At 41.0% G+C, this 14,775-nt stretch overlaps 1 protein-coding gene across 3 annotated transcripts in view; it reads right to left on the reverse strand.

Annotated features, from left to right (window-relative positions):
- Nucleotides 1-1,726: 1,726 nt before the first annotated feature.
- ST18 (ST18 C2H2C-type zinc finger transcription factor) overlaps nt 1,727-14,775 on the reverse strand; it is a 240,991-nt gene continuing 227,942 nt past the window's right edge. For 2 of the 3 annotated variants that reach the window (XM_039527204.1, XM_039527205.1), the window contains 7 exons: nt 14,367-14,429; nt 14,191-14,271; nt 12,786-13,007; nt 11,196-11,284; nt 9,573-9,676; nt 6,361-6,504; nt 1,727-4,091 (listed from right to left, as the gene is read on the reverse strand). In XM_039527204.1, coding sequence (XP_039383138.1) covers nt 3,951-4,091; nt 6,361-6,504; nt 9,573-9,676; nt 11,196-11,284; nt 12,786-13,007; nt 14,191-14,271; nt 14,367-14,429 — 844 coding nt within the window. In that variant the 3' untranslated portion in view covers nt 1,727-3,950. The remainder of the gene's footprint in view (nt 4,092-6,360; nt 6,505-9,572; nt 9,677-11,195; nt 11,285-12,785; nt 13,008-14,190; nt 14,272-14,366; nt 14,430-14,775) is intronic. The other variant, XM_039527206.1, reaches the window with a different exon arrangement.

A 14,775-nucleotide genomic window follows, 5' to 3' on the forward strand; every position in this document is an offset into this window, starting at 1 on the left:
GGGGTGAGGGTTCTGACTGGGGGTACGGGTTTCAGGGTGAGAAGAGAAATGAGGGATTCAGAGTGCAGGAGGGGGATCCAGGTAGGGGCAGGGGATTGGGGTGTGGGAGGGGGATGAGGGCTCCAGCAGGGGGTGCCGACTCTGGCGTGGGCCTGGGGATGAGTGATTTGGGGCACAGGAGGGGGCTCCGGGCTGGGGGATGAGGGGTTCGGAGTGCGTGAGGGAGTCCAGGGATGGGACACAGGAGGGGATTTAGGATGTGAGATCCGGGTGGTGCTAATCTTAGGTGGCCCTGGTATTTCCCGGTGATGGAGGAAGTCCTCATGGCTCCCGGGAAACAGCAGCATGTCCCTCTGGCTCCTAAGTGGAGGGGTGGCCAGGGAGCTCTGCACGCTGCCCCCGCCCGCAGGTGCTGCCTCCATTGGCTGTGGTTCCTGGCCAATGGGAGCTGTGGAGCCGATGCTCAGGGTGGCGCTTGCAGGTGGGGGCAGTGCATGGAGTCCCCTGGCCACTACTCTGTGTAGGAGCTGGAGGGACATGCTGGCTGCTTCTTGCGAGCCACATGGAGCCTGCCTGACCCGCTGTCGCCAACCGGACTTTTAGCAGCCTGCTCAGCTGTGCTGACAGGAGCTGCCAGGGTCCCTATTCGACCAGGCATTCTGGTCGATAATCAGATGCCTGGCAACCCTAAATATGGATCAGAATTTTTCTATCTATAATGAGCTGTACCAAAACCCCAGCTCCAAACACTTCCAGATGTCGGGAGTGTCCAAAATTCACATGTGGATCCAAATTTTACATCTTGGGCCTATCTCTGCTTCCAACTCTGGACATGTTTGTTTTTCCAGCATTTGAGTCATCCACATCTACACCAATTCTACTCCACCATCTTCCCTAGCTTTAGCCCTTCCAGTTTAACATTTCTTTTAAAGTCATTCTCAATTTAGCCACATAAGATTGCAGTCTAAGAATTGACATGTACATTAAAGATAGTAAAATATTTTCTACTAACAAAACTAAATTATCCTGTTTCCACTTCAATTGACAATGGAACACAGAATCAGTTAGAAACTGGAAATATCTTTTCTAAAACCAGCAGATTCTTCATTTGTGCAATGTCTAATCACTGCAAATCTCAGCAAAAAATTGCACTGAAATGGTAGGTGGCTCCTAACTGTTACAAACTTTACAACGGCTTTTATGTTTAAATACCATTTAGCAGCTGGTACAGGTCAGCCCATATCCTTTCCTTTGCTAGTGTAGAGTCTGAAACTGCCAAGAAAAGAATGCATGGTGCATTAAATAATGTTTAAATGTAGTAATTATTTTCTTGATTTCTTTCCCTTGGGTAATGAGGATCACTTAAGTATTTCCATTTTTTCCTTACTTCCATCTGACAATGTAAAACACTAATTAAAATATTTGTACCATAAATTTACTTACAGGGATGACACATTTTGTACACAAAACAAGCAAAACATCTGACACACTGTATAGTGCCAGGTGCTGCTAAGAATGTGCAACACAGATTGCCATCTGAAGGCTCAACACTCCTTCCCCAAAACTTGCAGCGATATTTCATTATCAATTTTATTTCCTACCATACACCAAATGTACAGCACAGAACACAGTTTTGTTGCTTTGATGTAAGAAATATTAATTGTATGAAGAAACAGTATACAAACTACTCCAAATTAAAAAATGCATACATCATTGCTTTTTACAAAAGGTCTAATTTACAGTATAGCTCATCAATGCAGTTTAACACACAAAAGAAAAGAAAAAGAAAAAAAAATCAGTGCACATTACAAAACACATCAAGTACAAAGGAAGCAAATAAATATGAACATACTTCACAAAACATCCTGAGCAAACAATCCAAACACAGACAAATTAACCTGAAGCCATCGTAAATCATAGTAATAAATATATAGGTTGGCAAGAGATTTTTTTTAAATGTAAATTAAATAAAATATATAACAAATTTGTTAAAATATGTAGTTAATTACATTTTAGTCTTTGTAATGAGTGAACTCATTTTGTATGCATTTAACAAGTATAGCAAATGTCTGCTTGTTTTTAGCAAGTACAATAACTTTAATAGCAAATTTTTGTTTGGTGTCTTCCTATTTATATTAGACAGCACATACGGTAGCTTTTGAAAAATTGATTTAAAAATAAACACAGCTTCTAAGAACATACATCTTCTTCTGTCTAAGATTAGAGGGTTAAACCAACTCTCAAATGAAAAGCAAGCCCCACCTAATGCAGAATAGTGACAACAGTGCATGAGTTGAATCACCTTTGAATATTACGTTTTGTGCAGGAACAGTAATAATATATTTGTATATGTCAAGCCTATGAATGCCATCATATTCAGTCTAAATATAAATGAGGCTAATAAAAATAAACACTTTCATTGTAGCACAGAAAAATTAAACACACGCTAGAGTCATGTATACATTTACACTGAGGCACATATGCACATGAGGGGTGTGTGCATACAAAAAAGGCAGTTTAGCTGGTTGTTTACACCTTTTCTTTTAAAAAAAATAAATATAAAAAAAAACTTTTGAAATAGTGCTTAATTACTTACAATCCCTGAAATAGACATTGCCTCTGTTATAGCAACTACTAACCTCTGATTGATTCAGAAATTCAAAACCCAGGCTAACTGAATACAGATGCACAGCCAAGTACCTTTGCACATGTGTGCGTCTGTGTGTGTCTGTATGTACTGTAGCACTTGGCACCCTACCAAAAGACTGGTAACCGATTCAATACCAACATTGTCTTTGTGTATAAGGAGGGGTTAAAACCAACCAGTGCATTGCTACAGTTCAGGTTAAGAGAAAACCAATTACAGTGAGACTGGAGTATTATTTTTCTCCAGGTTGCTGCCTTCTAAGCTTCTCTCAGTTCCAACTAGTATGATAAATGCCATTTCAGGGGAGATTTGTTGGATTAACTGGTATGTACAAAATCTTCAGTTTGGATGCTTTTGTATTTTGCAAATACAAATGCATAATCATATTGGTCACTTGTCTAACGTAACAACATATTGTACTAAAAAAGTACCAGTCGCATCAAATCATCTCTCTTGCTTAGGGATGATTAGTTTTTCTCTCTGAACTAACTTGGAAAAAAAACCTGCATTGTTAAAATAATTCTGAAGTTCTTCTGAAACATTTTAAATAATTGTTTGTGTGGGCTAGAACACACAGCTGAGTCAAATGCTTTGCTGATTGCTATATTTCATTATTGCTAACAATTCTTCAACACACTGTGTTCCAGCAAACTGTGCTTTCTAGAGCGCCGGTTCCCCACTAGTGGGAGCCATTTATCTTTTCATTCCTTGCTTCCTCACACCTTATGTTACTGCAAACCCATTTCTGATACAAAGCCATTATAAAAAAGCAGTATGTGATGAAAATAAAACTAGAACAACAGTTCAGTCATTTGTTACTTTCATAGTATTTTTTTTCTTCCTGTACAAACCCAGCAAGATATTTAATTTACAGTATAACTTTCAGTCTATTTAAAATCCCACTGGAAAATAAATTAATAAACACATTTGTAAAAATATGGCAGGCCGCAAAAATGCTGTTAAAAGATAAAAAAACACAACTCTTTGATTAGAAATAAATAAAAATATAAAAAATAGTTGCACACACTTTTTACATTCACTTTACAAAAACTGAGTGCAAAAGAAGGAAAAAAAGGAATTGTACTGAAATAAATACAATATATTAATTGAGTGCATTGCTGTTAATACAAATAGTCTGTTGTGTTTTCCTTCCTTTTTATGTCAGCTGGGAAAATTAGTGCAATGTTGCAATTGTAAATGCAGCACGGCAACCTACACGCCTTAGCAGTACATGAAATCCTAACAGATCCATCTGGAGTTTACTGCTGTTAAGTAATTTCTGTTGCCCAGCAGCCTTCACATCCTACACATGGATGCCCTTCACTGCCTGTTTGATACTTTCCAGCAGAGCTTTGCATTCCGGGGAATAGTCCCGTTCCAGATTGCTGTACATGTCTGTGAGTGTATTTACATATGCTTCGAAGTTCTGCTCACTGATTGGCCCCTAAATGAAAACAAAACATATTATACCAATTCCAGGAGCCAAAATTAAGGCCTTGTCCCCCCAAAAAGAATGTTAACAGACAACATGCAAAGTGACGATATGTCAGTCCTGTCTGAAAGCGACTGGGGAGAGCTGAGGTCAGACGCATGGCAGGCATCCAAGTTACTGATGGGTTTGTTGGAGGTGAAGGGAGTTTAATTTGTTGTGGGAACTACATGCTCACCCTCTACGAAGGGAGTGTGAGGCATCTGTCTTAGGTGTGCCCTGCTCTTTAATTCTGGCCAAATTCTGTGTTCCTTACTCAAGCATGTACTGCCTCGGAGTACAGTGGGACTGTGTGTAAATAAAGGGAGGAGGATTTGGAGCTTAATGGGCATACATTGTTCTTAGCTCCAGAGGCAGTTACAGAACAAAGTACTACGACAGTGGTGGGTGGGGATGAAATGGGGTAAAACCTTCTGAGCAAAATAGACAATCTGGGTTTTAAGAACAAAATGGGGAGCGTCTGGGTGTGGAGAGTGCAAAGGAAGACAGGTAGAAAGAGAATGCACATGCATACTGAGCCAAATCCTTAATGCCCTGGTTCAGCAAGTACTTAACCAGGTGCCTAACATGAACCAAGTGAGTGGGTTCCACTTACTTCAGTAGGAGTATTAAGCACTTCCTGAATCAGGGCCTCAAACCAAACTTTTATTATCTTCAGTGAAGGGAGTTGGCCAATTCCCAGCCAAATTACAGGGCAGAATCAGTAAACTCCTCACATGTTTGCAACATTATGACTCTACAGTAAAATGAATATAGGACTCGATGAGTGCTGGCTGAGATCCAATTGAATAAGACTCTAGACCCTCATCTTAACTGTAGCAGGAGCTGAGAGTGCTCATCACCTTACAGGAGACACTCATTGCTTCACAGGACCAAGATGAAGGCCTAGTCTATCCTAGACTATGTTGTGATTCTTTTCCGGCACTGGTGCAGTAGTATTGGTGCTAAGAGCTAATTTAGTTGGAATTCAGACATACACAACATTGCATCATGAAAATCTACTGAGAGAAGATTATCATGAAATGGTGCTCTCCATTCTGTTGGATGGTTCCATTGTCATGAGGAGTGAAGATGTCTGAGCCCTGTCTACAATAGGAGTTATGCCACTGCTTTCATCATGGTGGGAAAATGGATACAAAATTTTCTAGTGTAGATCAAAACCCACAACCAGATTCTTGGAGCTGGCTGTGCTGCACTTGGTGATGGACATGGTTGGGAGGATGGGGAAAGGTAGATTTTTGCTTCCCTGATCCTCAGCCTGACCAAGACTGAACCAGCACCTGGCATAGCTTAGAGCAACCTATAGTAAACTAGGGCAGTCCCTTAGGGATCCTCCTATGAGTCTGGGATTCCTGAAGTGCAGTAAACAGGGATCTCAAGGAACACTCTTTATGTTTGGGGTCCAGAGCACAGAGCCACCAAAAGATTCTTCCCTACATCAGGGAAAATTTAGAATGTGAACATCAAACTCATTGCACATAAGATACTGGAAGGACATCAGAGTATCAACTACAGTTACTTCCAGCCTGAGCTACCCAGAAATGCAAGGTTCCATCCTTAAGGGTACCCATATCCCATTACCAATTCCAGAGACATGCAGTATAGTTTGATTTTAAATAAACTAATGTTTTACACAGAATGGGATTCTATTCCTGGAGGGTAAAGCATGGGCAGTATGTGAATATGACTCCTCCCACTTGGCCTTTGGCATGGTTCTGTTTTGAATGAGAATACACACCAGCCACGCTGAATCTTGTATAGAGGGGCCTTAGGAAAGTGATGCAAAGATTTAGTCTTGCATGGATGAAGATTGCCCCATGTTACTGCAGTGCCTCGAAGTCCAGGACACTTTCTTACACCTGAGGACTTAGCTTAACCCTGGATGGGACAGGGACACTCCTTCAGGTTGGGACTAACATAAAATACTTGCCTTGCATCAAATATTTGCTTTGCATCCTCTTATACCAGGTCAGAGTTTGGGCTCCACTACCTCTCAATATTTAAAACATTGGAGCTAATAATATTCCAAACTTTATGCATTTACTGCATCATGCTCGTGTAGAGGGAGAGTAATGAAGTGTGGGGAAATTGATTAAACCCTGGAAGGCAGTCCCATGTGAGCTGGAAGGGAACCCACATCAGTGACGCACTGAGTGACCATTCTGGCCAAACATGTAGACACATGCTCTCAAAGAAGCGGCAACGTTTTTAGCTGCAGACTTACCATTTGTGGAAGCTGAATGTCGGCAAGGCTGGTGATGAGGGCTTGGCTTAGGCCAGCTAATTCCTTCAGCAGGCTCTCATTGTTCTGCTCTATAAGTTTGTTCTCTTCTTCTATTGTTTTCAGATTGCTCTCCATAGATGTGATCTAAAATCACACACACAACAAGACCCTTGGCAGCATTATGATTGGAGTTTGAACCCGAAATGAAAGGTTTCCCTTGGAAGAGGGAGCACAAGACTGTGAAAGCTGCCAATTGAGATCTGAACCTAAGTTATGTTTTTATAAGAGTCGCACATAACATGGCCACAAGATACTCATAATAGGGGATAAGTCACATTAATTCTGAATCAGTGAACTCTGCTGTTGTTTCACAAGGAAAACTTATTTAAATGAAGCTGTAGACAGTGGCCCTGCTGAGTGAGGCGTGTATTGTGTTGGGAAGATGAGTTCCGAAATGGATTAGAGACCCCAGAGAGCCTCAAGCTGCCAGGGAGGTGGAAGGGTCATTGTGTAGTTGGGAATGGGGAGTGTGGCCTCAGGGTTGGGGGAAGGAAGAAGAAAGCTGATGTTTACATTGCTCTTCTGTTCTCACAGCATCCCTGCTGATTGACTATAATAGCTGCAACACTGGTATTAGCTCTTGTGCTACTTTTCTGCCCTCTCCCTGGGTGGAGGTTAGAGTTCTGAACTGACTGGGATTAGAAATAGGGCAGAGAGTGGAGACAATAAGAAATTAAATATACCGGGGAGGAAATTGAGAAGTTGCATATGGAACAAATATGACTGTGCAGTCGATCTCTGGACAGATAGATGAAAATATAATTTTTGAAGAAGTAACACTGAGGTTAGCAAAATGACATTCTTTTCTGGAGAATAACTAACAAGAATGAGAGAGCTTGGAATGTACACATTTGTGAAAGTTCGCATGGAAAAAACCGTGCTGAAAAGCTGAAGCTAGAGATGCTGGGTCCTGATTCTCCACAGCCTAACATCTTGTATAGTAATTTATATCTGTGCAAAGTGGGGGAAAGTGCTACCACCAGTGAGACTACAGAATTCTGAATTGGTACCATTACCACAACTGCAAATGACCGCTTAAGGCAGGGGTGGGCAAACTACGGCCCGAGGGCACATCCAGCCCTCCAGACGTTTTAATCCGGCCCTCAAGCTCCTGTTGGGGAGAGGAGTCGGGGGCTTGCCCTGCTCCATGTAGTTTCCGGAAGCAGTGGCATGTCCCGCCTCCGATTCCAATGCATAAGGGTAGCCAAGGGGCTCCACACGCTGCCCCTGCCCCAGGTGCTTCTCCCACAGCTCCCATTGGCTGGGAACCATGGCCAGTGGGAGCTGCAGGGGCGGTGCCTGTGGACAGGGCAGTGTGCAGAGCCATCTGGCCGTGCCAGCACATAGGAGCCGGAGGGTGAACATGCCGCTGCTTCTGGGAGCTGCTTTAGGTAAGCGCTGCCTGGAGCCTGCACCCCTGATCCCCTCCTGCAGCCCAACCCCTTGCCCCAGCCCTGATCCCCCTCCTGCCCGCCGAACCCCTCAAACCCAGCCCGAAGCACCCTCTTGCACTCCCAACCCCTCATCCCCAGCCCCTCCCCAGAGACCACACCCCCAGCCAGAGCCCTCACCCCCCCCCACACCCTGACCTCCTGCCCCAGCCTGGATCCCCCTCCACACTGCGAACTCCTCATTTCTGGCCCCACCTCAGAGACCGCACCCCCAGCCAGAGCCCAATTTTGTGAGCATTCATGGCCTGTCATACAATTTCCATACCCAGATGTGGCCCTCGGGCCAAAAAGTTTGCCCACCCCTGGCCTAAGGAGTAGAACAATGAAGAATCATGCCCATTTGTATCTAAATGCACACACTATTCATAAGAGGGTTTCATAAACTCTGCACACTGTATTCATTTTTGCTGCTGGAATCTCTCTCTGATGATGGCCAGATTAACTCCTTGAGTTGTGGTGGCATAAATTCAAAGATTCAGATTCAGGGGCCAGAAGGCATTATGATTATCTAGTCTGCCATTCTATATAACACAGGTCAGTGAATTTCCCTAAATGATTCCTGTTTGAACCAAAGTATATCTTTAGGAAAACTTCCAACCTTGATTTAAAAATTGTCACAACCCAAATTGCAGACCCCTCCTAGTCTGCCTGGATTGAGGAAGCAGCAGCATAAATCACCACAATCCCTGCTCAAGTTTCTTGATACAATCACAGTTGTTGGCCAGGCCAATTTAAGAAGTGATGGGGCAAAGACAAACAGGGTATGTGCGGATTCAGCAAGTCTCTAGTTCAGGCTATAATGCAGGTGATTCACTAATAATAAATACCACACAACTGTAATTTGAGGCCACTATAAACTATTTTGAACTTGTTTGGGATGAAATTGGATTCAATCTTATTTTTCAGATCTGTTACCCTTCAGGAAGTTTCACCTAGAATCCTAATGCTCCTAACATTCTGAGGCAAGTTTCTGTTCTCACTTTCACCTAGTTCATCAGGTGAAATAGACGTGAATATATATGTCACCCTGTGTATTCACATACTCAGCTCAGCCTGAACTGTGGACCTGCAACCAGCACCTTTCCCCATAAACTCACATATAATAAAAAAATTGAAAAATATCAAGAGATCTGTGCCTTTGCAATAGCTCCTACCCTACCTAATGCACTGCACAGGTTAGCAAATGCAGCTGCTGTCTGCTATCTACTGTGCAGAGGCAAAATTCAGACTATTTAAATTAAAATATTCATTAGCTGAATATGGTGAACAGAACTAGGGAAAACTGTAAATAATAATAATAATAATAAAGATCTACTTTCAGTAGTAGTTAGAGTGTGCTAATAAGAAGTCACAGTCTTGTGACCTAATGGCTTAATTATATTATATTACTATGAAGCCTCCGCACATGGGTTCTTAATATGCCCACAGGATATCATATGCAGGCGTGTGGTTAACAAAAGAAAGTGCACATTTTATACAGTAAATATGATTTCCTTGTTTTTTAAGATTAGTTCCCAAAATGCTTAGTTCCTTTTATTCACCCTGCAAGTCTTTTATACTAATATGCAGGCGTTCACTGTTAAATGGAAAAGCTTGTCAAAAATTGTTTAAAGCCACAATGCTTTAAAGGATACATAAGCTTAAAAATAACATTACGTATGTACATTAGAACTGATTGAATTGTTTGCTTTGTTGTTATACCTGGGTTTGAAGTTTCATCATGTCAGCTTCAATTTTAAGATTGGATTCATTCAATTCTTTTATTTCCTCATCCAAGTGTCTGATTTCCTCACCACTCTCGATACCTGCAAAAAGGTGAATTGACCAAAGACAGGTTTAAATGTGAACACGTGAAAAGAAGTAATATTCTGTAGGTACCTATGCACTGAACTGTGTAGCACAAAAAAACAGGCTTTCAGATTAAACTGGGGATCTTTAAATGGGTTTTTACTGATGATGTTTGTCAAAACTGCACCCTGTGTTGAAGTGTCTTTGAAAGCGGGAAGAGAGATCAAGGGTCAAAGGGTAATTTGAGTTTCATTGACCTACTGTATTTCCCTGTCAGAGTGGGTCCCCCCACTGTTCAGTAAAACAATCAACCACAGCAGGGAGAGAGATGTGAGAGGAAAAGAGGATCTGTGGGCGTTGAGAGAGGAAAATCCAAAACACAACCTTAATAATACAGGGTATGTTGTGGTTTTGGTGGAGATTTTGAGATGTAGCAGAAAAGTAAGAGCAGTCCCTCTCCCCCTCCCCATCCCTCTCCCACTCCAGAGGGGGGTCAGATGCTCATAACTCCATTGGTTTCACTAGAGCTATGACGATTGGCACCAGCTGAAGATCTGCCCTGGTCCTGCAAGGAGCTCTGTATGGGCTGACTGATAAGAGAAGGATCAGGGCTTTAGTTTGCTGTGATACATAGTGTGGTTTAAAGTACTGTGAGAGGGAAATTGTAGAGAGGCCAAAAGAGGCAAAAGGCAACATGGAGAAAAAGCAGCACTCACCATTCATGCCTACCAGCTGAAAAAGAACAACCCACCAAAGCCTCAATGAAAGCCTGATCCTGAGGTGTACTGAGCATCCACCACCCCCAGTGATGAACATTTCCCCCTCACTCAGTTTCACTCTGGGTCTAATTCTGCTTGCAGATTAATTATTTTTATTTCCGTAACACCTACAGGCCGCTAAGCTCAACACCCCATTGTGCTGGGCATATTACAAGCACACAGTAAGAGACAGTTCCTGTCCTGAAGACCTTACAGTCTAAATAGACAATATGGACAAAGGGTAAAGAATACCACCAAAGTCTCCTGAATCCTGTCTCTGGGCCCTACCCACTGGAAACAGAATCAAGTTCCCTATAACTATTTGACAGACGTTCCATTCTATTTAATGTGGGGAGAATTGTCAAAGTATTGCACGGAGACTGAGCAATATAATATGAAGTTAATGGGAATGAGGTAGATAAACTTTGCTTTTCACATGTATCCCTCTGGGGGTTTGTAAATCTTTATTTAACTGAGGTAACTCCTGCTGGTTTCTGAATAACACAGAAAAAAAACAAACCCCAAATCTGAATCAGACTTAGTTGTGTAGTTGTGTACCCCACATGTTATGGTCCATGGATGTAAATGATGTGTGAATGACATGTATCTTCTGTGAAGAAATTTTGTTATTGTTTTTAAAGAAAGAGAATGTAAAGGCATTTATACCCATTTTCAGACCCCTTTACATGGTCAGTGTAGTGTAAAGAGGCAACGTGTAAATGAGAATCGGGTCCCTAGCAGCTGTATAAATGTAACCATCATTTGCATGTCTCCTTACCCCCACTTGCTTTAAGCTTGATAGTCATTAGTTCTTCTGAGATTTTGCCCTTTTTTATGGCTTGTGCATTCAGAGGACACCCTGACAAGCTAGAAAAGATAGAAAAAATGCTGTGACCCATGTGAAAATGGAAGCAATCCTTTCATAGCAATATTACAGTGCTCATGTTCAGACCTCTATTCCTAAGGTCATGTCAGCAGCTCCATTATAACCTTGTTACAGGGAATAAAATAATTCACAAAGAGCAATTTTCGTTGTAAAAAAGAATTCTGGCTTGAAAATTGGCACTGAAGTCTCAGCCTCGAAGCAAACTATTTTTACAGACATTTCAAACAAATGAAATAGCAGTGGGAGCTACTCTAAGGTTATGTGAATGTGATATTTACAGAAATCTTGAGGTCATATTGTCCCATCAATTTTAAGCAAAACTTTCCACTGTGTTTATTGAGGAATTATGCTTCAGAAAAAAAGGGGGCAGTAGCATCCCTTTAAATGCTGAGTTTACAAACTTAAAAAAACAACATCTGATGTGCAGATTTTCACTGTTCCTAACTATAATATCATTTTGATGATGCATAATATGACCAATATGATGATATCTCTGGATTTACACTATAGGCTGCAATAGCTTTTTTAAAAGATTGTATTATATATATAGTCACTTTGCTTTTTGATGACTGTCAGAGCTATTTGTTATTTCAGATCTTACAATTGGTAATTATATGAGGCCTAGCACTCAAGGGCTAAGATTGACTGCAGGGTCTTTAGAAGTAAACCATAAGAAATACCCTTATGCTCAAGAAATGGAAGAGGGATTCATATTCTAATCTAGTCAAGCTGGTAGTGAAGGAAAATTTTGCACCAGTGGGACAAAGTCATGGTTTTGCTTAGCTTGTGAAAAATAAGAGTTCTAATGAAAGTGGTATTTCCACACAAGGGGCAATGAGGGCTTCTAAGATTTGAAATATAGACCACTATTTCTTTGTCTTGAGCAGACTACTGGCCAGAAGGATGTCGCATGCTAGCAGGCACCAGAAACTTGTTCAGTCTTCTCTACACTGGGAAAATGCATCATCTTACAAATCATGTTAACTAGTGAAGTTCTTAAGATTTTTTTTCTCCTCGTAATGTCTTCAGGGCTGGATCTAGAAAGCACAGGTCTCATGCATGGGGGTGGCTGGTAAGAATTTTGCAATTTGTGTAATAACAAAATTAATGCAATTGTTGCTTTTGCAAAACCTTGTGGTGAAATTTCAATAACATTTTGGATTACCTGCTAAAGATACACAATCAATACTGGTAATTTCATATATGTCTCGCTACCTTCTTCTTGTACCAAAAACCTGTAATCAGTCTCAGGAAATCTAGAAAGATCTGTGAAAGCCATTGTCTCATGGGCAATGTTAAAAATAGTTTAACCTCATGCAAACTCTCAAGTTATTCAGCTTCCTATCACCTCAATTGCTATATAAACTCTTTATAAGAATTCAACATAATTTAATTAGATTACAGCTCTATTTTTTTTAAAGCAACACTATAGTGGATTGTCAAGAAAAAACAACAAACAAGAGAGAAAACACAAAATTATACCTTCTGTGGGTGACAAAAACATTATTAACATGACCCAGCCCGTTGCAGCCTGGCAAAGGACAGTGTGGCAGCTCTTGTTTGTTCAGTTTCCAGGATAATGAAGACCCATTGAGAGGACTCTCCTTCTGTCTCTTGGCAGCCAAAGGACAACCAGAAGCAGTGCGATGAGAAGTGTATTTACCTGATATGTGACCTTGGCCATCACAGCCTATCACTGGACATCTATAGAAACACAGCAAAAGAATCCTTATATTTACTCAAGAGAACAGAAGACAATAGTCTAACAACAACCATCTAAGAAAAGGAGTCTAAGTGGCTACTATGCTGTCTGTGCTACTATATTAGGGCTTTATCCCGAGAAGCACCCGAATGTCCCACTGATATCAGTGGGAATGAGGGGTGTTTGGCAAATCTCAGGATTAGGCATTTCTAATACAGCTGTATGCCTTACCCACTTCAGCACTGACATCATATAAAACTATGTCAGAGAAAAAAATTGTCATCAGAGGGGGGAAAAAATCACATTTTAACGGGTTTGTGAAGAGGTAACATTTTTTGTTCTCTCTTCAAATTTTTGGCAAAAAACAAAAGGTGGTTTTCTGCAGGTGGAAAACTGTTATTTTTCAAATATATTCCAAATACTTGCCAAGGTGAAACCTGATAGTTTTGCAGAGCTCTGTCAGCATTAATGAGAACATGCCTAGGGCCTTTCATATGACATCCCAGACGTCTGAAAGACAATCACTAACTGAAATACTAAATACTAAGAACAGCACAGGAAATAACGAAGTCCTTTGTTGTAAATGAACTGGTCCTACATGCTTTGGCAGCTGCTTGTTTATTTATTTATTTTCACAGAACACATACTCGAGTTAGGAATAAAGTGGACTTGTGGAGAGTTATCAGTTTTTGCCTTGGTTGAAATTTTACCCCTGTACAGAAGAGGGATGGCATAAGACCTATGTACAACTTCTATTCCAGTAATCCATATTTTCAGGGCTTAACGTGTGACTTATGGTAGCTCTCTGCACAGAGATGGATTTCACCCTTTGTGTCTCCAATTGTGATACATGAGATTTTGGTGAATGTTTGCAAGAATTCGTTAATTGGATCCAGGCTTAAATTTCACCACTGCTACAGTTTATTGTAGTAAACATAGCAAGATTTTACCACAGTCTAAAATGTTGTGAATTTTAGACTGTGAATTTTCTTAAATTTTGCCACACTTTGTGTCAGGACCGGAATGAAATGTTCCACCAGTTTCACTGTGGAAATATCCTTTATCTTAGCTTTAACAGTAGGACACACCCACGTACGTGTAAGAATAACTTGCACATTTCTTGGGATATACCAAGCACCATCTTGTTCTCCCTTTTGGCTGATAAACCCTTGCTTCTGCACTTACTTAAGTTCAGGGTCTTCTTTTTCTTCCTTGGTAGGAGTAACTTTGACACCACCTTTCCTGGCACGAGGGCAACCAGACAAGCTGAAAGAAGTATACAAAAGAAAAACAATTTTGTTCCGCTGACACGTTCCATGATTTCCCACAGCTTCACTCCCAAACAATTGAATGATTCTTACCTTCTGTGTGAAGCATAATTTCCAGTCACATGACCAGAGCCATCACAACCAGGTGTGGGACACCTAATATAATGCACAGAGCAAAAGAGATGACTTTTTAAAAAGGAACAGACAAATCTGTCTTCAGTGGAAGAAACAGCAGTGGAGCTTTTGCTGAACAAACACAACTAGCTCTTGCTGATATTTTTTTCCAGTAGGCAAACTGCTTTCATGTTTTCTTCTATAATTGTTTTTTTTAATAGGGAACTTGAAATATATTGTATAACACAGCACTGCAGATTTGCACGGTATATGTTAATGTTTTCATAGCAAAATATTTCTTTTCTTATGAAGGAGCAACTGTGGAAAAACAAACATGTAGCCTTTTATTTGTTGACTTCTCTGTGAAATAACTGTTATGTGTTTATTT

This window comes from Mauremys reevesii, linkage group 2 (assembly GCF_016161935.1).
Source record: "Mauremys reevesii isolate NIE-2019 linkage group 2, ASM1616193v1, whole genome shotgun sequence".
NCBI lineage: Eukaryota > Metazoa > Chordata > Testudines > Geoemydidae > Mauremys > Mauremys reevesii.